The sequence below is a fragment of the Didymella exigua genome (genome assembly GCF_010094145.1).
Source record: "Didymella exigua CBS 183.55 unplaced genomic scaffold M421scaffold_6, whole genome shotgun sequence".
In the NCBI taxonomy this organism is placed as follows: Eukaryota; Fungi; Ascomycota; class Dothideomycetes; order Pleosporales; family Didymellaceae; genus Didymella; species Didymella exigua.
In genome coordinates, this window is record NW_022984780.1 from 844573 (window position 1) to 866724 (window position 22152).

Here is a 22152-nt window from a genome sequence, read left to right on the forward strand (position 1 = left end):
CAACTTGGCGCTAGTGCTGGACAGGCAGGGCAAGTACGAGGAGGCAGAAGTGATGCATAGGCAGACGCTGGCAACAAGAGAGATGGTGCTGGGGCGCGAGCATCCTGACACGCTGACCAGCGTTTACTGCCTTGCTCACCTGCTTGCGAAGCAATATGACTACGAGGAATCTCTTGCTCTGTACGATAGGGCATGCGATGGGCTCAGTGTTATCCTTGGAGATCATCACCCAACTACCCGTGGATGTCGCCAACACCGTACCAAAGCGATTGCGTTACAAGAGCAGTCTCAGGTTGTCTCCTCTCCAGCTGCGCCAGACAAGGGTGTGAGCGATCAGGAGCTCAAAACATAGGAAAAGCTGAGAGGGCAGTACATAGATGCGCTGCTTCGTACAACCATAAATAAATTAAACCTGCCTCCTTTCTATTACTTCCCTATTCTCTGCAGGAGCAAGTGCTTTAGAAGACATGCGCGCTTCTAATTGCCCTCGGATCAGATCTGCGCGCGGCGCCTAACCACTGCCTTCCTTCCACCGCCCATCGTTGCCGCCATACGACCTATTCCCACCGCCGCCGCCGCTGTACCCTCCCCTCCCGCCGCGCCCATTGCGCTCGTTCCGCGGCCGATCCCCGTACGCGTTGGCGCCCTGATACCCGCCGCTCCTCGCACCTGCACCGCCATTGTACGCGTCTCTGCCCTGGTAGCCCCCTCCATTACCACCACCACCACCGCCACCACCGCCACCACCGCCATACGAATCGCGATTCGCGCCTCCGTAGCCATTCCCGCCAGCGTGAGACGGCGGCGGGCCGCGCGGCTGCGGCTGCCCCATCCACGCTGGTCGGCCTGCTTGCTGGCCCTGTGCGGCAAACCCGCCCGGAGCGCCGAAGCCTGGGGGCGGGACCCAGCCCGGCGGGGGAGGCGGGATGCCGTTCGCCGGGGCCGGGGGCCATGCGTTTGCGCCTGGGACAAAGGGCGCTGGGAAGCCGGGCGGGCCGGCGGGCGCGGCGTATCCACCGGCGCTATTGCGGTCATTGTAGCCGCCGTTGCCGCCGTAGCCGCCACGACCGCCGTTGTTGTACCCGCCGTTGCGGTCGTTGTTGTACCCTCCGCGGCCGCCACGACCGCGGTCGTTGTACCCGCCACGTCCTCGGTATCCGCCGCGGCCGCCGCGGTCCTGGTTGCGCTTTGTGGCTGCGATGTCGCCTTCTGTGAGCGCGGGGATGGGGAGCTTGACGCCCTTGAGGAGCACGGATTTGTGTGCGTTGGCGGCGCTCAAGGGGGGCATCTCGTAGTAGACCCTATGCGGTATTAGTATTCTTTGTGAAAATTGTGGAGTGAAGGGACTCACCTCATAGAGCCGTCCTGGACGAGTTCAAAGTCGGTCGCGCCGTCTGCGTCAAACGGGGGCACGAGCTGGGAGTCCGGCACGAAGAGGTCATGGGGCTCAATCTCGCCGTGCAGGGCGCCGGACTTTGCGTGATCGATGACCCATTTCTTGAGCGCGGTGCGGTAGAGCGCCGTGTTTGCGTCGTTGAAGAGCTGGCCTTGCTGCGAGAACATGAGCGTTTCTTTGCCGAACTCGTTGCGCGCTTTCTCATCGGGCGACAGCTCGGGGTACTTTGTCGCCATGGCGTCGAGGAGACGCTTCTCGTCGATGAAGGGCAGGACCGCGACACCCTGCCAGGCAAACTTCTTGCCGTTGAGGTCGATGGGGAAGTCGACAGGGTAGAAGTCGTAGATGGGCGACTCGGGGTCTTCCATGAGGACGCGGAAGGGCTCGGGGATGGCGTGGTTGGAGGCGGCGGGCAACACACCCATCAGCTGCTCGTAGGGATGGAAAGGCTGGCCCTCCTCAAACAGCTCGCGTGGGTTCATGTCTTCGAGACCGACGAAATCGGCGGCGAAGGGAGCATAGTGGTGGGGGAAGTACCATGTCCACGAAGGGCAGCCTTGCATGTAGTACGCCAGCACCCAACAGAGACCCTCGGCGTACTGGCGAGCGACCTTGTTGCGGAAGGCGATGTCATCTGGCGCGACGTGGAACTTTTGCTGGTAGTAGCGCTCCTCGTAGCCGGGCTCCCAGAGCATGACGGTGTCCTCTGCGGGTGCGTCCGGGTCCTTCTTCTGCGCCTGGACCGGGTCGTCTGGCACGACGGGGGTGTTGCGCCCGGGTGTGCCGTTGTCCGCGTCCTCGACCTCGTCCGCCTTGCGCTTGCCGAGGTGGACGGGTGTGTCGGCGCCGGAAGCAGATTCAGAGGCAGGCGTCGACTCGTCTGTTGGAGCGGTGCCTTCAGCCTTGGTCTTCATCATCTCCTTGAGACGGGCTGCGGCGCTCTTGTTCGTCTGGAGATCGCGGTTGTGGAGCACGTCCTTGTGGGCGTCGCGCACTTCGTTCGACTGGGCATCCTGCGGGGCGAAGAACAGCACGCCAGAGTTCATGTAGGTGCTGGTGTCTTCCTTGACGCGCTTGAAGGGCGGCGCGCCGCTGTCGTGCCCTCCACGACCTCCACGGCCGCCGCGGCCCCGGTTGTTGCCAGCCTCACGCTGAGCGCGCTTGGCGGCCTGGCGATCCGAGACCTCTTTGCGCTTCTTGAAGATGTCAGCTTCCTTACCAGCCAGGGCAGTCAGGATCTGCTGCACGCGGCGCATGTCTGGGAAGCCGTCCTTGGTCACGTAGTCGTCCATCTCGGCAGCAAGCTCACGCCAGATGCTGATGAGCAGATCGATGCCCTGATCACGAATCTCCAGACTGGGCAAGTGGGGCAGGAAATCGTTGCCGACGAAGAAACACATGAAGACCCAGTCGTCGAGGGCGCGCTCCAGGTCGTACTTGAAGGTCCTCTTGGGAGTGTCCATCTCGACGGCAAGATACTCGCGGAGAATGCCGGTGTGTAGCCAGATATAAGGCTTGAGCTGGTGCTCGGACGAAGCCCACTCTTCGGCAGCCTCCTCTTCGGTGAGCTTCTTCCCGTCGTCTGGGAACTCACAGTTGTTGCGGATGTGGCCCTTGCGGCCACAGCGCGTGCAAACCTTGTCCTTACCGGAGTCGAAGAAGACGTCTTCTCGGAGTACACGGAAGCGAGGTTCATGGGTTGCAAGACTCAACATAATCAAATCGGCATCCAGGCCGTAGATGACGTGCGAGGTGTTGGGGTCATGAGTGGGCATGGCGCGCTGGGAGCGGACAAAGTTCATGATCTTGTGCTCGCCCTCACCGGGCACAGAGGCGTCAGAGATGATGACCTTCATGTCCTTCCACGACGGGTCGGTCGTGAACTTGTAGGCACACCAGTACTGCAGAGACTCGGCGAGAAGATGCATGAAGGGGGTGCCAGGGGTGATGGCGTTGGAGTCCCAGGTCTTCTCGACGACCTCCTCAATGCTGTTGATGTCCTCACCACGGCTGGCCTTTTGCGAGTTGAGCATCTTGACGAACTCGGCGCGCTCTACGTCCTTCTCGGCGGCCTCTTTGGCGGCGCGGAAGCGGCGAGAGCGCTGCTGGTTCATCTTTGCACGCGGGGCGACGCCGTCAACAGCCATGTAGAGCAGCTTGCGCGGGCGCACCATGCCGACGACGCGGTCAGTGTACTCGAAGATGGCCACCATCATGTCAGCCTCAGTCTTGGGCGCAGGCTTGTCTTCGGGGTGCGAGCACGGGTGCACGATGCCGTTCATGTCGAGGTACAGGTTGTCGAACTCCTCGCCGTTGGGGTTGGGCGTGGTGCGGTCGACGGGGACGACATGGTCGCCGACCTTCTTCGCCTGCTCCTCTATCACAGTGGACACGATCTTGGGGTACTTCTGGCTGAGCCAGCGAAACATGGCGGGAACACCCATAGTGGCGGGGGGCGCGCGGTGGCGTGCGGCCTGGTGGGTGCGAAACGTGGCACTGGGGGAGCGAAAGCGCGAATACTGAGGATCACAGTCCTATTACAGTATTGCAGTGCACTACACGAAGACGAAAACGCTGCGTCGATGAATGCAGGCTGAAGAGAGAGGCGAAACGTGGACTGGACGCTGCTCGGGAGCGACCGCGGGAGAGGAGAAATGTGGGATGTGAAGTCACGCCAATACGGAGTCGCAGTCGTTCCTATGCCCTGTTGCCGGGCGACGCGACGGGTGTGAGTGGTGAGAGGATGGAGGCGCACTCGATAATGTGAGATGAATGAGATTCTTCGGCGAAGACGAGGACCCGGAGTTCTGCCGACAGGGCTGTCGCAGCTCGTCGTCCGAGCGCCGAATTTACGTGGAGGCTCGGTGCGAGGGGAACATGGAAGCCACCACGCGTGTCCTCTGCATGCATTTCCTCTAGCAGCGTTGACAGCTCGTCGTCCCAAGTCCGTCGTCGATGCATCCATAGCCCGCGAGTCGCCGCCATTCCCTCCCCCCCCCGCCAAGATGCTGCGCGTGCTCGAGGCCAACGCGCCGCCCCGGCAGACGGCGGCCGACACCATCAGCACGCTCAGCAGCCGCCTGGCCAGCGCGACGCTGCTCGAGGACCGCCGCGCCGCCCTGCTCGGCCTGCGCAGCTTCGCCAAAGACTACCCGGCCTCGGTCGCCTCGGGCGCCCTGCGCGGCCTGATCGCGTCGCTCGCCAACGACGCCGACGATGTCGACACGCTCAAGGTGGTGCTCGAGACGCTGCTGGCCCTCTTCCACCCGCACCCTGACAGCCCGGAGACGGCCGACGAGATCCACATGTGGCTGGCCGACGAGTTCACCATGGTGCGTCCCATCCAGTCGCCCTGCGCCGCCCCGAGCTGAGTGAGCCATGACAGCGCCAGGACAACGCGACCCTGCTGCTCGACCTGCTCGACACGCCCGACCTCTACTCCCGCCTGTATCCGCTGCAGCTGCTGCGCGCCTGCGCCGATGCGCGCCCCGACCGCACCCGCGAATGCATCCAGACGGCCCCGATGGGCACGAGCCGCCTGGCCGCCATGCTCGACGACCCCCGCGACATGGTGCGCGCCGAGGCGCTCGCCCTGCTGGCCGACCTGACCCGCGACGCCCCCGAGCTGCAGAAGGTCTTCGTCTTCGAGGACGTCTTCGCCAAGCTCTTCGCCCTGGTGCACGCCGACGGCGGCCTGACGCAGGGCGGCGTCGTCGTGCAGGACTGCCTGTCGCTGCTGGCGAACCTGGTGCGCGTCAACCCGTCTAATCAGATGTACTTTATGAAGATGGAGTACCCGCGCCAGTTGGTCGCCCTCCTGCCGGGCGGCGCCAAGGCGAACAGGGCGAGCAAGCCGCGCGGTCCGCCCGACGACGACGACGATGACTGGGTCAGCCCGCAGAGCGACAAGAACGTCTGGGGCCTGCTGATCATCATGCGCATGTTCCTGGTCAAGGGCAGCGCCGTGACCCCGCAGAACCAGGCCGCCTTTGTGCAGTACGGCCTCGTGCGACAGCTGTTGGGCATCGCCTTCGACCCGGCCACGGCCATTGTGATCCGGGTCGAGGCTCTCAGCACCTGCGCCGACCTCATCAGGGGCAACCCCCGCATGCAGGAAGGCTTCGCCCAGGAGCAGGTGCGCCCCTTCGCCCGCCCCGCCACCAACGGCGCACCCACTCCCAACGGCGTCGCAACCGTCTACGTCATCGAGGCCCTCCTGAACCTCGTCCTGACGCCGGCCACGAGCGACCTCTTCGACATGCGCAGTGCCGGCGCTGACGTCATCAAGGCCTACTTCCACAACCACCCCCACATCCGAGACCACTTCCTCAACCGCGCCATCGGCGGCCACGAGGAGGGAGACGATACGCAGAATGCCCTGACAATCCTGATGCAAGGCTCGCAAGCCTCGGCCGGCGACCCCTACCGGATATGGTTTGCAGCCAGCTTGATGTTCGACCTCATCTTCGACAACCTGCCGGCAAAGCACAAACTGATGCAGGTCAGCGAGGGCGATGCAGACAGCGGCGAGGAGGTTGTCACGTGCATACAGACCCTGACCGCGAACCTGATTGCAAGTCTGCAGCTCGACGACGATGAGCGGATATCGATTGGCTACCTGATGCTGCTGCTTGGCTGGCTCTTCGAAGACGCTGCAGCTGTCGACGACTTCCTCGCCGAGGCCAGCAGCCTGCAGAGCCTCGTGCAAGCTGTCCTGCGGCCTGGGAGCGACCAGACCATCAACCGCGGCCTCTGCGCTGCCCTGCTGGGCACCATCTACGAGTTCTCCACCAGAGATTCGCCTGTGCCACGTCGCCAGCTGCAGGATACCCTCACCGGCAAACTTGGCCGCGAAAAGTACCTCGCTGCCATCACCGAGCTGCGCAACCACCCTCTCATCCGCGACTTCGAGGTCCTGCCTCAGCGCGCGGGCGGCGAGGGAAGCCTGCCGGACGTCTTCTTCGTCGACACATGCGTGGATTTCCTCAAGGACAACTTCAGCCGCCTCACCAGAGCCATCGACCGCAACCCGAACATTGAGCAACACCAATCGCACGACGGTGTCGACCGCGACGTAGTCGACGCACTGCGGGGTGAGATGGACGGGAAGGAGCACAGCATCCAGGAGCTCAAGGCCCAGCTGATGGCGCTCGAGCAAAAGCTGGACCAGGAGCACGCAGACCACCGCAAGACACAGCAAGCCGCCGACGAGCAGCGCAACACGCTCAAGCGCATCAACGACAAGCTGCACAACGACCTCGACACGGAGATCAACGCCAGGGACCGCGACCACAAGAAGGCCATGCTGGAGGCGGAGAACAAGTTCAATCTGCAGATCGCTGCTCTCAACAACAAGCTGCAGCAGGCAGCGAAAGAGTCGACGCTCGCCGTGTCACGGACGAAGCAGGAGTACGACGAGAAGCTGCACGAAGCCTACAGGTCGTCGACCGACCTGCAGCGCCGCCTCGAGTCGGCAGAGAAGGCCCGCTCGGATGCGTTTGAGAAGATCCAGCAGCTCGAGAAGGCGCATCAGCAGGTTCGCAGCGAGCTCTCCTCCGTCAGCGAAGCGCTCCGCACGGCACAGGCGCAGTCGCAGCAGCACGATGCCCAGATCCAGCACCTCACAGAAGAGAACCAATCATTGCAGTCCACAATCGACAAGCTCAAGTCGGAACACCAAGCACACATCCTCGAACTGGAAGCAGTAAACGAGGCCGCAAACCAGAGCGCCCTCGACAAACTAAAGGCCGCACACCAGAGCGGAACAGACAAGCTCACATCCGCCCACAAGACCGAACTTGACAACCTCAAATCCGACCTCAAAGCCGCAGCCGACGCATCTACCAAGCAGTCGACCTCGCACAAATCCGCACTCGACAAGCTCACCTCGGAAATCACCGCGCTCAAAACACAGCTGCAGGACCAGACCTGGAAAGCCACCGAGGCCAGCCAGAAGCTCGCGAAAGCGGAAGCCGCGACAAAAGACGCGCAGGAGAAGCTCAAGAAAGCGGAAGCAGCGGCGAAACAGCCGGCCAGCAAGGCCGACAAGAAGAACGACAAGGCCGCCGAGGTCAGCAAGAAGCTCATCGCGGAGTTGCAGGATAAAGTCAAGGCTGCCGAGGATAAGCTCAAGACGGCTGCGGACGCGGAGCAGGAGAAGCAGACCGAGCTCGACGATCTCTTCGTGGTGCTGCAGGAGCTCGAGGAGAAGAGGGCGAGGGACAAGGTATGTGCTTTTCTGCCCTCGGGCGCGCGTGAGAGGGTGATGCTGACGTATGCTAGAATCGACTCCGTGAGCTGGGCGAGGAGGTCAGTGAGGCCGAGGATGACGATGATGACGATGAGGACGAGGACGAGGATGAGGACGCGTAGACCGCTGTCTCACGTGCCCCTGCGCCGTCTGGTAGATGCACATGGTCGTCTGTCTAGCGATTCGAGATCGACATTGTTCGGCATCTTACTGAGGAACCCCGCACGCTGCGGCGTCGGGCGGACGCAGCTCCACGTTATCCCTGTTAAGAGAATCAAACACGTCTATCACGCCCCACTCACTCTCGCACCCTCTGCCCATCCAGTCGTGCTGCCTCGTTCCTGACCCCGAGTGTACGGGTACATCTGCTGCGTGCAAAGCCCGTTGCTAGTCGAGCTTGGTGTGAGGGGCGAATGTACGCCGTGTTTGAATACCCGTTTTGGTGTCATGCTCGACCCTTACCCTTGTTTTTCTTCCTTCCTTCGTTGGCTGCAGCACACCAACACCGAGTGTCCGAACCCTCGAGGCTTTCCGTGCCCCGTCCGACACCGCATCGACTCTTAAAACGCCAATTTTTCCTCTTCGTTGCCTTGTTCTCGACACTATTTAGATTCCATGGCTCGGCACCGCTGCCTTTCAAAGTCGTGGAATCCGCGCGTGATGCCAGCCGCTGGAGGTTGCGTTGTTCGTCCCTTCTCCGTTCCGCCGTTCTGGAAGTGCAGCATGAGCAGGGAAATGCCTCCGTGTCCTCACGGGCTCGGCTTTTGGTTGCGAAGATATCGCTTCGTTGGCGGCTTGGGGACGTTTGGGTTTGGATTGTTTGATGTTGCGTAGGCGCGTCCTCGGTGGCGGTAGTTCGTCTACATGACTAGAATTTAGCTGCTGCTGCGATTGCAGAGATGGTTTGTTTGCTGCGGATCTAGTGCCGCGGCGATTTCTGGAACTTGGAAGGGCTGTGCTGGTTGGTTTGGCTGAGGTTCTACTGCTGTTCTCGTCGCGTGGAAATTGGGGATGTGTATTGTGAGGGGGAAGTCGAAACGAAGTGCTCATGCGATGATGTGTTGCGCTTCTAATACTACCCTGGGTTTCCTCACCCAAAGCCACGGTCTGAGGCGCTCGTGTTTTTCCTTTGGTGGTGAGTAGTACCCGTCCGCTGAGAACATGTCCGGTGACGCTGTCGTCTCAGTCCGGAAGTTTTAGCAGAGTGTAGTATCTCGCGACGCCATTCCAAACCGAAAAGCATATACGCCCGGCCATAGAGTCGGAAAAGCGAAAGACACTTCGAAGACAGGAGCCATCATCTCTTCACTTCGTCTTTCGAAAAGCAGCAAGGCGGCGCGCACCACACCCCCTTAGCAGTACAAAGTTTTCACGGAGAGGAGGTAGATGCCGATCCCCACGGAATCCGAGAGCAACCAACACACCCAAGCCCCGCTCGAGATGTACGGCGATTTCAATTCGGAGAAACATGTGACACTGATCCAGATATTTTGATTCAACAGCGGTCCACTGCTGGCCGCGCGGAGCAAAAGGGCCATTTCCTTTGTCGATTTTGGTTTGGGGCTCATAGGTAGTCAAGCTGAAGGCATTGCGACAGATAAGAGCCCATAGAGGATGAGAAGAAGCTTTTGTCGGACAAGATCACGCAGGGTTCTCGATTATGCAGTGGGGTGGAGAGAAAAGAGGCGCACATCATTGGTACAGAGATGTTCTTTTGGGGGAAGAAAGACACTCCGTTAAGACGAATGGGATGCTTTTGAGAACTGAAAGTCATTTAGCGGTGGTTGGAGAGTCGTTGCAAAATATTGGTAGGGTTTTATATTGTCAAGGGGTCACGTGAGCCAGAGCTTGAATGGGTCTACTTTCCAATATGTTCTATGTATTCAAAACCTGTCAGCAATCAACACATGTCTACAGTGGCACAGCAGCACCATCACCGCGTAGATCGCTGCCACCACTCCACACAGTCAGGCCATCATCTGTGTGTCTCCGAATGATCTGGCCGCGACCGAACATGGCTCGGCCATAGCCACTGAGCTGCTGCACGTTGTGTCCCAGCGCTTTCAATTCCTCAACAACCTTGGCGTCGATGCCCTCCTCGAGGTAAACTGTCGCATCCGTCATCTTGCCGTCGGCGCTGGGCATGCCCGCACCGATGCAGAAACGTGGGGAGTCGAGCGCGGCTTGCGGGTTGAGCTTGAAGACTTCCTGGTTCAGTAGGACCTGAACATGGCCTTGTGGCTGCATGAAGCCACCCATGACACCATACACCGAGTGCAGGCTACCGTCGCTGTAGGTAGTCAGACCAGGGATGATAGTGTGGTATGGTCGCTTCCTCGGTGCGAGCTCGTTAGGGTGGCCCTTGGTGAGATTGAAATTAGCACCGCGGTTCTGCAGGGTGAAACCGCAGCCTTTGGGGATGATGGCTGTGCCGAAGCCGCCGTAGTTGCTATTGATGAATGAAATTCCATTGCCATCCTTGTCTGTGCAGCAGAAGTAGACGGTGTCACTGCGCATATGAGCGGGCGAGCCGTGTACTGGGGCATCGGCGGCCTTCTTGGGGTTGAACAACTTTGCGCGCTCTGCGAGGTACTCTTGTGAGATGAGCTCCGCGGACGGGACCTTGACGACATTCGGATCCGTGACAAACCAGTGCGCGTCTGCAAAGGCGATGCGAAGGGCGTCGATTGTAGCGTGGAGGTGCTGCGTTGTGTTGTGGTCCTTGACACCCCACTTCGAGATCTTGCCCTCTTTCTCTAGCTCTTGAATGATGCCCAACGCCATTAGCGCAACGATTCCTTGGCCATTTGGCGGATGCTCCCAGAGCTCAATGCCACCGTTTGTCGACTCGCCTACACCTTGCCCGGTGTACTTCAGCGAAATGGGGTCAACATGTTCGGAGCCAGTCTCGGCGTGGTGCTTGAGGTCGTCCAGGGTGATGTAGCCGCCAAGGTCAGATACGACCTTCACGAGCTGCTCAGCGACTTTACCTTCGTAGAAGCCTTTCTTGCCACGCTTTGCAAGAAGCTTGAACGTGTTGGCGATGGTTGGGTTCTTCATAATCTCGCCCGCCTTGGGCGCTCGACAGCCGTCCTTCGCCGAAGAGTCTTTCTTTAGCATCTCATGTCCATTTGGTGACGCTTTTCTGAGTGCTGACTCACTCTCTGCCCACTGTCACAATATCAGCCTTGACATGCAGAAGTTGGGCGGCATACATACAAATGTAGCTGACAGTTCAGAAACAGGAAAGCCGTTCTCGGCGAGGTCGATAGCTGGGGCGAGAATATCCTCGAGACTCAGCTTACCGCTGCCAAAGCGCTCGTGACAGTCAACCCAGCCTGCCGCTGCGCCGGGCACCGTAGCCGCATGGACGCTGTTCATGGGGATTTGGCCATTCTCTCCATCCGGGATATTGAGGTCTTTTCTAATCTGCTCAAGTGTAACCTTCGAGCCAGAACGACCAGATCCGTTCATGGCAGACACTTTCTTGGTCTTGGCATCGTAGTAGAGACAGAACATGTCGCCACCAATACCGGTGGACCCAGGCTCGGTGACATTGATAGCTGCTGCCACAGCTACTGCAGCGTCCTGACTACAATCAGCTCATTGACATCAAAATGATAGTGTATTACGTCATACCGCGGCGTTACCACCTTTCCTCAGGACATCAATACCAGCAGCAGTTGCAAGAGGCTGCGTACATGACACAATGCCCTTTGTGCTGTGTACGACAGATCGCCGACTGGGGAACTGGATGAACTGAGGTTCGGGGTGGGGGTAGACGTTGGGCATGGCTGGTCAATGCTCGTTCAAGACAGCAATGATTGTAGGTTCTCGGTGTTATTTGATTGTTGCACTCCTGACAACGGCTGCTCGAGCGCTTCAAAGACGTGGTGTTTGAGACTGGGTATCTCTATGCGGGGTGTGGTTCATATGAGGTCAACGGCTATACCCGGAGATACGCCACACCGACGGGGAAGAGCGAAATCGGCAGTCCGCTCGCAGTTGTTCCATGTTGCCTCGGAGGTTTTGGTGTGGCTCCATTGGTGCGCCCACTGTTGATAGAGGCTGACAGTCAGAATTAGGAAGGTGGTGAGGTGATGTGAGCGTTGCGATCAGATTTCCCGTCGCGCAACGAGCAACATCACGTGCCAGCGTTTTTCGGAAAGCGCGTCAGGATTTGCACTTTTTCGTCACGCTTCAACACCAGCTATGCTTACAGTAGCTTGGGTCTGTCGCGGCTGCCTTGCGCGCATTGCACGGCCATTGGTACGAAGGCAATTGCGTCAGCAGTCCACAGGTATGCAATCCATTGTGTCTCTTTAAATTGTTTGCACTGACATGCGCAGCAGTTGCTTCCGAATCGGTACCGCCCGCTCTGCTTTCTCGAGCTCGCAGCATCGCCGTCGAGCACAAGACCCTCAGCGAGACACTCGCCGATGGCTTCGACACGAGATCGGCAAAGAAGCTGGGCGAGTATGGCCCAATCGTGAATGCCTTGGAGCAATGGGATAAGGCCAATGAGGTACGTGAGATGGCTCCCGCGTCTGGCTGGCGGTCGCTGATATGGGCTAAAGTCTGTGACAGAACTCACTGCGATGATACAAGACTCGAAGACCGACCCCGAACTACGCGAACTAGCAGCAGACGACCTAGACGAAACTCGCAACGACCTCGTCAATGCCTCCTCCAGCCTCATCACCTCCCTCGTGCCGGTGCACCCATTCGCACATCTCCCCTGCCTGATCGAGATACGGCCGGGAGCGGGCGGATCAGAAGCCGCCATCTTTGCTGGCGATTTATTCCGCATGTATCAGGCCTTCTGCAACCACAACAACCTCCGCACAAACGTGCTGAAATACGAGAACATCAACGGCAATTCAGAGGCAGGCGTACCGCTTTCAGAAGCCATCTTCGAAGTTGACAGTGACAACGCGTACGGCATCTTCAGATGTGAAGCTGGTGTGCACCGCGTGCAGCGTGTGCCCGCCACCGAGACGAAGGGCAGGACACACACAAGTGCCGCGTCAGTACATGTTCTGCCGAGCTTGCAAGAGAATTCGGCAGCTCAAGAGGACTACGATGACCCTGAAAGCGACTACTACATCGACATCAAGGAGGTCAAGCAGGAGGTGATGAGGGCCAGTGGAGCCGGCGGGCAGCATGTCAACAAGACTGAGTCAGCCGTTCGCCTGACCCACATCCCGACCGGGACGGTAGTAGCAATGCAGGATTCACGGTCGCAGTCGAAGAATAAGGAAAAAGCCTGGACACTGCTTCGCTCACGCATTGCGCAAGCACGGCGCGAGAAACGCGAAGACGAGATCGTAGAGATGCGCCGAAGCGTGATTGGTGTGGCAAAGATGGGTCGAGGAGACAAGGTCCGAACATACAACTGGGGGCAACAACGCGTCACAGACCACAGGAGCGGCACTACTGTCAACAATCTCGACGATGTGATGGCCGGCGGACAGACACTGGAAAAGGTCATGGACAGCGTGCGCACCTGGCTCATGGAGCAAGACGTCAAGGGTATGATCGCCGAAGAGGGCCAGACCAAGTGATCGGCTGTACAGCGGCTGCTATTCGTTCCTGCCACGTGCGACCGTGCGAGTTTACCAACGCCGCTTTTGTGCCTGGACTGCGTAGGCGCTGTAATCTAGGAGCAAGCAGTGAGACTGAAGCCGTCCTGGGGCACATTCATACCTCGACTTACCGAATATCGCCGTCGAAGCTGAACCTGAAGCAGTGTCAAGTGCTCTAGTGCCTTGCTCTGGCGGAGTGTAGAGCTTCCCTGCTGATATTTCAAGGCACAACCTAGTATCGATGAGTATACCACCAGCTGGATCACAAGGAGCCCACCTAGCAGCAGGTTGTGAACAAAATACCAACAGATCGATATGCGCGCCGACATTTCTTACTGTTCCGACGACCTCGCTATACGCAGATACCAACATCACATGTCTCTAGTCAATGTCCACCACGAGCAACAGTGAGTCTTGAGTACTGAAGGCGGCGCCCAATCGATACAATAAGCGAGTGCATACGCCCCAGGTTTTCTTTTGGTCATCGCAGACATATTGCCGTTCGTGTTGCAGATCGCGGCCGTTCCAGCTGAACTGTACTGATTGGCCATTACAACCCGTGGCCAACCCCTCTTTCAAACAAGCATTCAGCTTTCAACGCCCACTCCTAGTCTATAGTAGCAGTATCTCGACGACCGCACGATCCATGCTCAGACCTTGTTGCGGGGTCGAGTGACGGATTTACCGAAAAGCCCCAATCCTCATCGCGGTCAGGCTGGGCGTCGCTCAAGCGGAGTCAGTATGAGCAACAACATCCAGATGTCACCAGAAGATCTAGGTTATCACAGTGGGGCCATTAACGGCTTCCCCGCTAATCCTAAGGCTACTACCCCGGAATTTTGCTATATCTGACACCTAAAGTGGGCCCTCCAATAATGTGGGTCGCGGCACGCTACCACTCTGATGGCTCATCGATCGCCTGCCTTGTGTCTAGATTGGCAGGACCACGTTACCCGAGAGATGGAGGGGCTCAATGCCAGTGATAAATTGTACCGCAAGGAGATCGACCCCGGTACAACTCCTCTTCGAAGAGTGTTTCCTTCTCTACTCCTTAATTGACTTTTACCACATTTGTAACACATCATTTTGATCGGTGACCCAAGATGGCGAACCCAACCTCAGACAATGAGAAGCAGGAAGTCGACTATGTCGAGCGTGTAGAGACGACCGACTCGACGGTGAATCTCCATAAGGTGCAGACCCTCTCAGGGGTAGACATGAAGAACACCTCCGCCGTGAAAGGCGACCATTCTGATGGCAAAGTGATCTGGAGCATCCGCAGTATCTTCTCGGCTATATTTCTAGCAGCTTTATACACTGGTCTGTCTTATGTCCCGTTTCTTGAGATTGTGCACTGACTCTGCAGGCTCACAAGTTATCCTGTACTTCATGGGTGGATCCTTGTCATTCATCGGAGCAGATTTGAATATCACTCGTGGCGTTGTCTGGTTACCGACTGCCAATATCCTCGCCATTGCTGCCACTTGCCCTTACGCTGGCTATCTTCAGGACCTGTTTGGCAAACGCTACATTGCTCTGTTCGGCTCCTTCTGTATTTGCCTTGGATGTGCGCTGGTCGGCTCAGCACAGAGCTTCGGGCAAGCCATCGTAGGAATGGCACTTTCTGGTGTTGGCGCTGCGATCGGAGAGCTCACGGGTCTCGCTGGGTAGGTGCCCAGCTACCATTGCTCCACTTCCGCGCTGATACGGAATTAGCCTTGCAGAAGTCGTTCCAGTCAAGTATCGCGGCTACTCACTGGCATTGGTCACCGCTTTTGTCCTTCCCTTCTGCCCATACCTCCTGTACGTTGAGCTGTGGTCCCAGCGAGACTTAACAGTCGGCTGGCGTTGGGGCCCCTGGGTCTCGTTGATCTATAACGGCATTGTAGGCATCGGTCTACTTCTGACCTACTTTCCTAAGGCACATACTCGAGCGGATGGTTTCTCCAGGCGTGCAATCTTGAAGAAGATTGATTACATGGGCGGCTTCTTGTCCATTACTGGTTTGACTTTATTGTAAGTCAATTTAGCCCAAAGGTACATTATCCCGATAATAATTCGGAGCAGCCTCGTTGCCCTCAACTCTGGTGGCTACACACACGGGTGGGGAAGTGCATACATACTGTGCACCCTGCTCTTCGGTCTTGCACTCATCGTTGCCTGGGTCGTCTGGGAGTGGAAGTTTGCGCCCTACCCCATGGTGCCTGGTGAGCTTTTCAAGGGCCAACGCATTGTAGGGCTGGCTTATGTTATTGCGTTCGCAGCTGGTATGAACTTCTTCTCGTAAGTCACGCCAAATGCATTACGAGGTGAAGACTAATTTTCCTGACAGCATCCTCAACTTCTTCCCTGTCACCTTTACATCCGTATACGAACCCGATCCAGTCAAGATTGGCCTTCGTGCGATGCCCCCTGCATTCACAACAGCGATAGGCGCCATCTCCTTTAATGCGGCGCTCTCTGTCTTCCCTGGTCGCGCGCGAGAAGTCCTGCTTGTCGCAGTGCTCCTCATGACGTGTTTCGCAGGTTCGCTCGCGGTCATGACTCCAGAGAACGAGCGTCTGATCGTCGGTTTGGGCTCGATTGCGTCACTCGGTGTCGGAGGTGTGCTCGTGCCAGCTGCCACCGTCGCTATGATCGTCTGCCCAGATGCGCTTATCACTACTGCGGCAGCGTTATCGCTTAGTATCCGTACCGTGGGCGGCAGTATCGGCTACTCGATCTACTATAATGCTTTTGCTACCAAATTGGAGCAGAATTTGCCGAAGTTCACTGCAGAGTATGCGATCAAAGCTGGCTTGCCGGTGACGAGCGCGATGGAGTTCGTCACAGTGTTCTTGACCGCACCAGCAGAGCTCGCGACGACACAGATCGAAGGTGTGACGCCAGCGGTGATTGCTGGTGCCGCAAAGGGCGTGCAATGGGCCTACAGCCAGAGCTTGAAATATGTTTGGGTAAGGTTTCACCCACTTCCAGGGTACGGAAAGACGTACTGACACCAAACAGTTCACATCCATTGCTTTCGGTAGCGTCGCGATTGTATGCACAATTTTGCTGCCGAGCACGAAGAAGTACCAGACGAACAGAGTTGCCGTTCAGATCTAAACAGATCTGGTCCAATACAAGGAGTAGTGTATTGATCGATAGTATGCGCCGTCAAGGGCGCTAGTACAATGTTGGCTCACTGTGCTTTCAATGCCACACAATAACAACATCTACCAGCCCAGAAGCTTGCATTCAAAGAGGCGTGATAGCAGCTGTACTAATGAAAGCTGACTGCATGTGTGCACATCAGCCCCAGCCTGCCAGGAAGTCCTGGTCTCACAAACTCACCGGTCAACAGCGCGGGGCGAGTGCAACGAGCTTTGCAATTGGCTCGCCTGGCCTGGCAGACCCAATTATCTCTCAACGCCTGCCTTGCAACAGCGTGCACAACCGATAACCTTGCATAAGAGGGCGTCCATTGGGATATTACTGGCTCTGGCGACATGCTGGCGGCGTACCACTGCCTTGCTCAGTGTACAGTAGCCTGGCATTACGTGCCTCCAATGAAAGCGGCTACTCATAAGGCGACACGAATAAGCCTATAAACTTGCCTTCATGTCCGCTTTGTCTCAAGCATACTCACAGCAAGATCATAATGCTTACTTCGAGCGTGATGACACCCATGGCTATTAATCCGCCTTTGCGCGGAGTTGTTGAGCTCAAGATCAATCAATTCAACGAACTGAAAGAAGACTTCAAGGCTCGCTACGGTATCGGCACTCCAGGCCCTACCAATGTCAACCTTTTCGAGAGGATAGCTACGCTTATCAGGAATATCAAGCAATATGACTCGTACCTTGAAGTCGATGACGATCTCACAATCATCTCGCGCTACGTCGAGAACGTACACGACAGCGCTATCTCGCATGAGAAGCTTGTGAGTCTCGAAAAACAAATCATGAACAAGCTGTATAAGCAGTTCAATCGGTACGAGACCACCGCACTTCACTTCGATCTGATGAAGGAAGTCATCGAGTCGGCTCAGCCTGGAAGATCGCCATCTTCTGGTCTCAACGCTTTGTCACTGGAGGATGACTTCGAAGTCGTCGAAGATGGACTTGAAGCTCTATGGGAGAAGTTCGAGGCCGAAGCATTTACAGCCAAGGACGTTGATGTCGAGGCATTGGAAGCATACCTTGCAGGCATCATGGAAAGCAACGGCTCATCAGAAGATTTGGATGAACTTCGAGACGACATGCGCCGGTACGGCGAGGACATACTCGACGGGGAAGGCGAGATCGACGAAGATGTGCTGGAGTGGTGCATCATGGACTTACTCGAGAACGATCTCCTCAGCGATGAGAAGAAGAAGACGCTTGAAGGCTACATCCAAAGCCAAGTCGCGGTCAAAGAGCTTCTCGGTGTACTAAACATGAAGTCCATCCGCCAATGGAGTTGGAAGTGTACCAATAAGGGAATACCTGTCACCGCCCATCAGGATGCCGAGGGTCAATACCACATCATTGTCGATGAAGACTTAATCGACACACTGTTTCTCCACTGTGTGGCCGTTGGCTGGGCACAAAAGCTCAAGACATGTCTCTCGGACTACATTCGGTATACGGATCGAAACAACAGACGCAGCCTTTCTTCGGCTGACCGCAAGGAGCAGGAGTTCTTCCTGGAGACGATGCCATTTGAGCCTCCTCCTCCTCCACCAGAGCCTTGCCCGGAAGTGTTGGAGTGCCCCCTTCCCCCTCCGCCGCCGCCACCGCCAAACGTTGGGTTTCCACCCGGTATGTGGGCCATACCTCCATATGCGAAGAACAAGATGAAGAAGAAGATCCCAAAAGCTTACCCGGGGCCAATGTGCGTTGTACCACCACCGCCGCCACTCCCTTTCCCGATAGGAGCGCCCCCACCCCCACCCCCGCCTCCAATGTCAATATTCCACATGTCGCCCGATACTTTGGATAACGAGAGGCACAGAGCCTACAAGGCGTACTTTTTTATGTCTCGCCTTCCAAGCGAAGACGGCTGCAGGCCTAAAGTCGTACCATCGCAGGAGGTCCAAGCCAACCTGATTAAGACGCTTGCTGCAGAGATCAAACTCCGTGCAGTCTTTGATGATCAGCCAATATGCTCGGTTGTCGACTTCCACTCTCTTACGACAGCACTCCCGCATGAGACCGTTCTAGAAACTCTGAAGTTTTTGGGAGTCCCAAAGGTTCTGACTGATTTCTTTGCTCGCTACCTCGCAGTGAAGTTGAACATCGGTCCTTCAGTCCGTGGCACACGGGATCGTGTTCTGACCAGGGCTTGTGGTGTTCCTGAGCGTCACGGTCTGGAGCTGCTCTTTACCGAGGCGGTAATGTTCTTTGCTGAGCTGGCTGTTATGAAAAAGGTAGGCCTACCAATGTATCGCCTGGGGTCCCGGTGCTATTTCGTTGGCACCGAAGAGCATAGTGATGCAGCTTTGCAAGAGCTGGCTATCTTCGCGCAACACACGAAGCTCGAATTCGATGATGTCTCAGTACAGCCTGAGCACCTTCACATCGGCTTCCTGGAGCTCTCAGCGGATGCGCTCACCATCAATCAATCTGCAGTGGAGAATTATGCCCTTCGGATCAAAAAGCAACTCGCAGCGCAGACTAATGTGTATGACTGGGTGCGCATCTGGAACAGCACTGTAGGTACCTACGCCGCCCACCTGTTCGGTCCACTCATCGACCTGTTTGGAAAAGATCACCTGTGTTTGGTGAAAGCTGCATATCACAAGATTTTCGGCATCGTCTTTGAGAGCGGTACTGACCTCACTGATCACGTGAGGCGCATGCTTTGCACACGTTCAGACTTTGCTCGAACCATCCTACCGCTTACACTTGAAGCCATAATCTACCTCCCGCAATCCTTCGGAGGCCTCGGCGTCCAGAACCCACTGATTCCACTCAATCTTGCCCGTAACGTTCATGCTGAGCCCGACGCCGCAATTAAGAAGTATCTCGACGTCGAGGCAAAGTACCACGACGCTGCTCTTCGAAACTGGTCTACGCTTACACCAGACAACATCACCAAGAAACACGCCGCGGTCTTCGCAGGCAGCAACGACCATGCCATCGCCTCATCCCGCGGCGCAGATTCCAGTCCCATTGCTTTCATGACCAAGGAAGCCCTTACCAGACATCGCGAGTACACGCTGTTCCCCCATCTCCCATACACTCTACTGCACGAATATGATCAGTTATTCACCCGTTTTCCACTACAAAACCCGCAGATCCCGCATCTCCTCGGCTTGTATCAAGCGCTCCTCAATGAGCCGACTGACAATGTTATCGCCAGCGAGCGCATAAGGGATGAGGCGAGGGAGTACGGGCTGTGCAAGCGTTGGGAAGAACTTAGCAAGGAGGACCAATGGGTTTTGACGATGTATGGAGATGAGTGCTTGGAGAGATTTGGCGGGTTAGATGTCTGGTGTGAGAGGTATGTGCCTATGATTGCTATGGCGATGGTTAGGGGCGTGGAGGGGCGTGTGTATGAAGATGGATCGAGTTGTAGTAATATGTCTAGTGTTTCTTGAGTGTGGCAGTAGGACTGAAGATGTCATGAGTTTCGTATCTTGCTGTCGTTGACTTTTTTGTGTCATCTACACGTTATCGATGGCACCTCGATATTGTTTCTCTGTTGTATGGTGATTGTCTCGACACATTACTTTCTCATCGAAGGCTCCAAGGCAGTTCTACACCGATTTCTCGAATGGTACATCGAGGCCCGCGTCACCCTCAAGATTGCGTTAGACCAAATCCGACGTTACCTTCAACCCTATCTTCCCCTTAGCATCTCTAAAGCCAATTTGGAAAACCACGTCCGTGGTAGGGCTGGACCGGATCAGCCCGAATCGCGCCAAGCGTCCAGGGCCTTAAGATCGCTGTTCCGCTAGAAAGATATCTTCACCAAATACCAGACCAGCCAAATGACTTAGCGTCCGTAACGCTGAGTTGCTACTCTGTCTTTCTCACCTTCGTTCTCGGGGTTCATTTTGTCGAACGCTGCGAGCTCCCCTTCTGCCGTAGCATGGGTTCTCGTCCCTTTCAACTCCGTCAGCACTTGCCCGTAAGCGATTTCACTTGCACAACCTCACCATGAACGTTGTCGTTTCTTTTCTTCATCTGAAGTTCGATGCGAATTCTGTTAGGTGATGGGGTCACACGCTATTGGAAGTTCATCTTGGGTTGTCCCAGTGTTGTGATTAGAGTTAGAACGTTATTTCAGAACGTTTGAGGGTAGAGTAAGGTCATAACAACGCGTTGGTGAAGGCCTACCTTCACCTTGCAAGCAAGCGTCAGCTGTTATCTGCTACGGTTTCGCCTGATTGGGCTATTTTGTGCCGGCTTCTACAGTGGAAGGGGCAAAGCATGGTTTAGGCACAGGGTAGCGAGTATTCAGGGTTCCAAAATTTGACCGTCGCACATGGCTTCTCACGGCCTCCACGATAAGCTACAGCAAGCTCAAGAATACTGGGTGGAACAACAAACACCCCATTCTTGCATTGGAATATCAATTTAATTCCGTGTCTGAAGCTGCTTTGCACAAATCTTTGAGGTAGGAACTGCAGAGGTGACAGTGAATGGCTATATCTCCAGGGTCCATCACCGGCATTAGCTTTCACTTAGATACTAACTAGAGATAGTCGGCCTCAAGTACCCATTATCGACAACTACATTCCACGTCACCCTACAATACAACCACCACCACCACATCGCAACCTACAGGATCGCTATCGCCAAGTTATGGGCAATAACCCGCCATCATCCACAAAACAGCAGGAATCTACTCCTATGAAGCGCACGAAGATGCAGCGGAAATGGAATTTTATAGTGCGCGATTACGACAGGGTCGCAGACATGAAGGTCAGCACACACGCCAGATTTCTCGTGCCACAAAAGTGCTGATGAATTCCAGAGTGCAATAGACAAGCTCCCGAAAAAAAGCCTCACGAAAGAGATGATTGCATTCAAGGCAGTGCTAGACGGACATTTTGCTGGAGCGGAACTCCTTGAAGCCTTCGAAGGCGTCTACACATTGCACCCTTACTGGGAAATTCCGAAGTGGGTCATGGATAAGATGAAAGCTAAAGATGAACAAAGCCAGCTAGAATCACCTGTAGAGGATGTAGAACAGGAAGCTGAAAGCGCAGAGAAGTGAGGGTAGCAGCGGCTTGGATTTGAGGTGAAGGCAACTGAGCTCGCCTAAGACTTACGCATAGACAAAATAATAAATGATCGTTCCTCCACAAATTACTTCCTGATACCCACACGATGTTGCAGGCTCTACAATAGTTTGCGCCCTTCCATCGCTGCTGTGGCAGAACATACATCCTCCGCGTACCAGATGCTCCTGGCGGCCAAAGATCGGCAGCTCCATACTGCACATACCATGATCACGGGGCTCGAGCTCCTGCAAGACTTTTATTTCGTCTTTGGAGAGTTCGAGATTCAAACTAGAATCAAGGTGTGTGATGCCGGTCTTGAGCAATGCCATCGTTGCCCAAAATCGGCCGCTCAATGAGAATCTTCTTACGAACATTGCCAAGTTTAATAAAATCATCGCCCATATGGACGCAAAGATGGCGAGTGTATAAAAAATATGCCCCCACTTCGAAATCCCTGAATCGTGGCTGAGGAAGAAGGGACTGTTGGGAGCAGCTGAGGAAACTGTGGACGAGCATGCGTATGGCGAGGAAGGAGATGGGAGAAGCCCGAGAGAATAGCATACGTACATATCTGCTCTGCGGATCAGATAAATCTGAAAGCTTGATACATCCATGGATGTTTGTTGCGACCGAATCGAAGCTTGTATCTGTGCGTGATGGTGTGACGTATTTTGCAGGTAGCGGGGGAAGTGAAGACGAGTCGTCTATGTCGTTTGTTAGCGGGGTG

At 56.2% G+C, this 22152-nt stretch overlaps 8 protein-coding genes across 8 annotated transcripts in view; 5 read left to right on the forward strand and 3 right to left on the reverse strand.

Moving 5' to 3' along the window:
* M421DRAFT_56820 (HET-domain-containing protein) overlaps positions 1 to 352 on the forward strand; it is a gene marked incomplete at both ends in the record, with an annotated part of 4619 nt that extends 4267 nt beyond the window's left edge. The window contains one exon of the mRNA XM_033595443.1: positions 15 to 352. Coding sequence (XP_033451601.1) covers positions 15 to 352 — 338 coding nt within the window. The remainder of the gene's footprint in view (positions 1 to 14) is intronic.
* A 159-nt stretch (positions 353 to 511) lies between these two features.
* On the reverse strand, positions 512 to 3840 carry M421DRAFT_99206 (5'-3' exoribonuclease 2; the record flags this gene model as incomplete). Its single annotated transcript, XM_033598724.1, has 2 exons — positions 512 to 1301; positions 1352 to 3840. The coding sequence occupies 2 exons, from the start codon at positions 3838 to 3840 to the stop codon at positions 512 to 514; spliced, it is 3279 nt and encodes a 1092-aa protein (XP_033451602.1).
* A 561-nt stretch (positions 3841 to 4401) lies between these two features.
* M421DRAFT_99207 (intracellular protein transport protein) lies at positions 4402 to 7768 on the forward strand (the record flags this gene model as incomplete). Its single annotated transcript, XM_033598725.1, has 4 exons — positions 4402 to 4728; positions 4782 to 7109; positions 7188 to 7622; positions 7679 to 7768. 4 exons carry the CDS (start codon positions 4402 to 4404, stop codon positions 7766 to 7768), a joined length of 3180 nt encoding a protein of 1059 aa, XP_033451603.1.
* Positions 7769 to 8189: 421 nt separating this feature from the next.
* Positions 8190 to 9001, reverse strand: M421DRAFT_345596 (uncharacterized protein). Its single transcript, XM_033589524.1, has one exon. It carries the CDS (start codon positions 8694 to 8696, stop codon positions 8283 to 8285), a length of 414 nt encoding a protein of 137 aa, XP_033451604.1. The 5' UTR covers positions 8697 to 9001; the 3' UTR covers positions 8190 to 8282.
* Positions 9002 to 9258: 257 nt separating this feature from the next.
* M421DRAFT_417997 (gamma-glutamyltranspeptidase) lies at positions 9259 to 11727 on the reverse strand. The gene is made up of 3 exons (XM_033591641.1): positions 11286 to 11727; positions 10866 to 11234; positions 9259 to 10817 (listed from the first exon to the last, which is right to left on the reverse strand). Exons 1-3 carry the CDS (start codon positions 11436 to 11438, stop codon positions 9558 to 9560), a joined length of 1782 nt encoding a protein of 593 aa, XP_033451605.1. The 5' UTR covers positions 11439 to 11727; the 3' UTR covers positions 9259 to 9557.
* Positions 11728 to 11858: 131 nt separating this feature from the next.
* Positions 11859 to 13210, forward strand: M421DRAFT_57044 (release factor; the record flags this gene model as incomplete). The annotated part of the gene is made up of 3 exons (XM_033595461.1): positions 11859 to 11946; positions 11996 to 12171; positions 12224 to 13210. The coding sequence occupies 3 exons, from the start codon at positions 11859 to 11861 to the stop codon at positions 13208 to 13210; spliced, it is 1251 nt and encodes a 416-aa protein (XP_033451606.1).
* Positions 13211 to 14334: 1124 nt separating this feature from the next.
* Positions 14335 to 16336, forward strand: M421DRAFT_2855 (MFS general substrate transporter; the record flags this gene model as incomplete). The annotated part of the gene is made up of 6 exons (XM_033588963.1): positions 14335 to 14551; positions 14598 to 14898; positions 14948 to 15247; positions 15299 to 15514; positions 15564 to 16185; positions 16238 to 16336. 6 exons carry the CDS (start codon positions 14335 to 14337, stop codon positions 16334 to 16336), a joined length of 1755 nt encoding a protein of 584 aa, XP_033451607.1.
* A 511-nt stretch (positions 16337 to 16847) lies between these two features.
* Positions 16848 to 19877, forward strand: M421DRAFT_418000 (uncharacterized protein). The gene has a single exon (XM_033591642.1). The coding sequence runs from the start codon at positions 16872 to 16874 to the stop codon at positions 19791 to 19793; it is 2922 nt and encodes a 973-aa protein (XP_033451608.1). The 5' UTR covers positions 16848 to 16871; the 3' UTR covers positions 19794 to 19877.
* The last annotated feature ends 2275 nt before the right edge of the window (positions 19878 to 22152 follow it).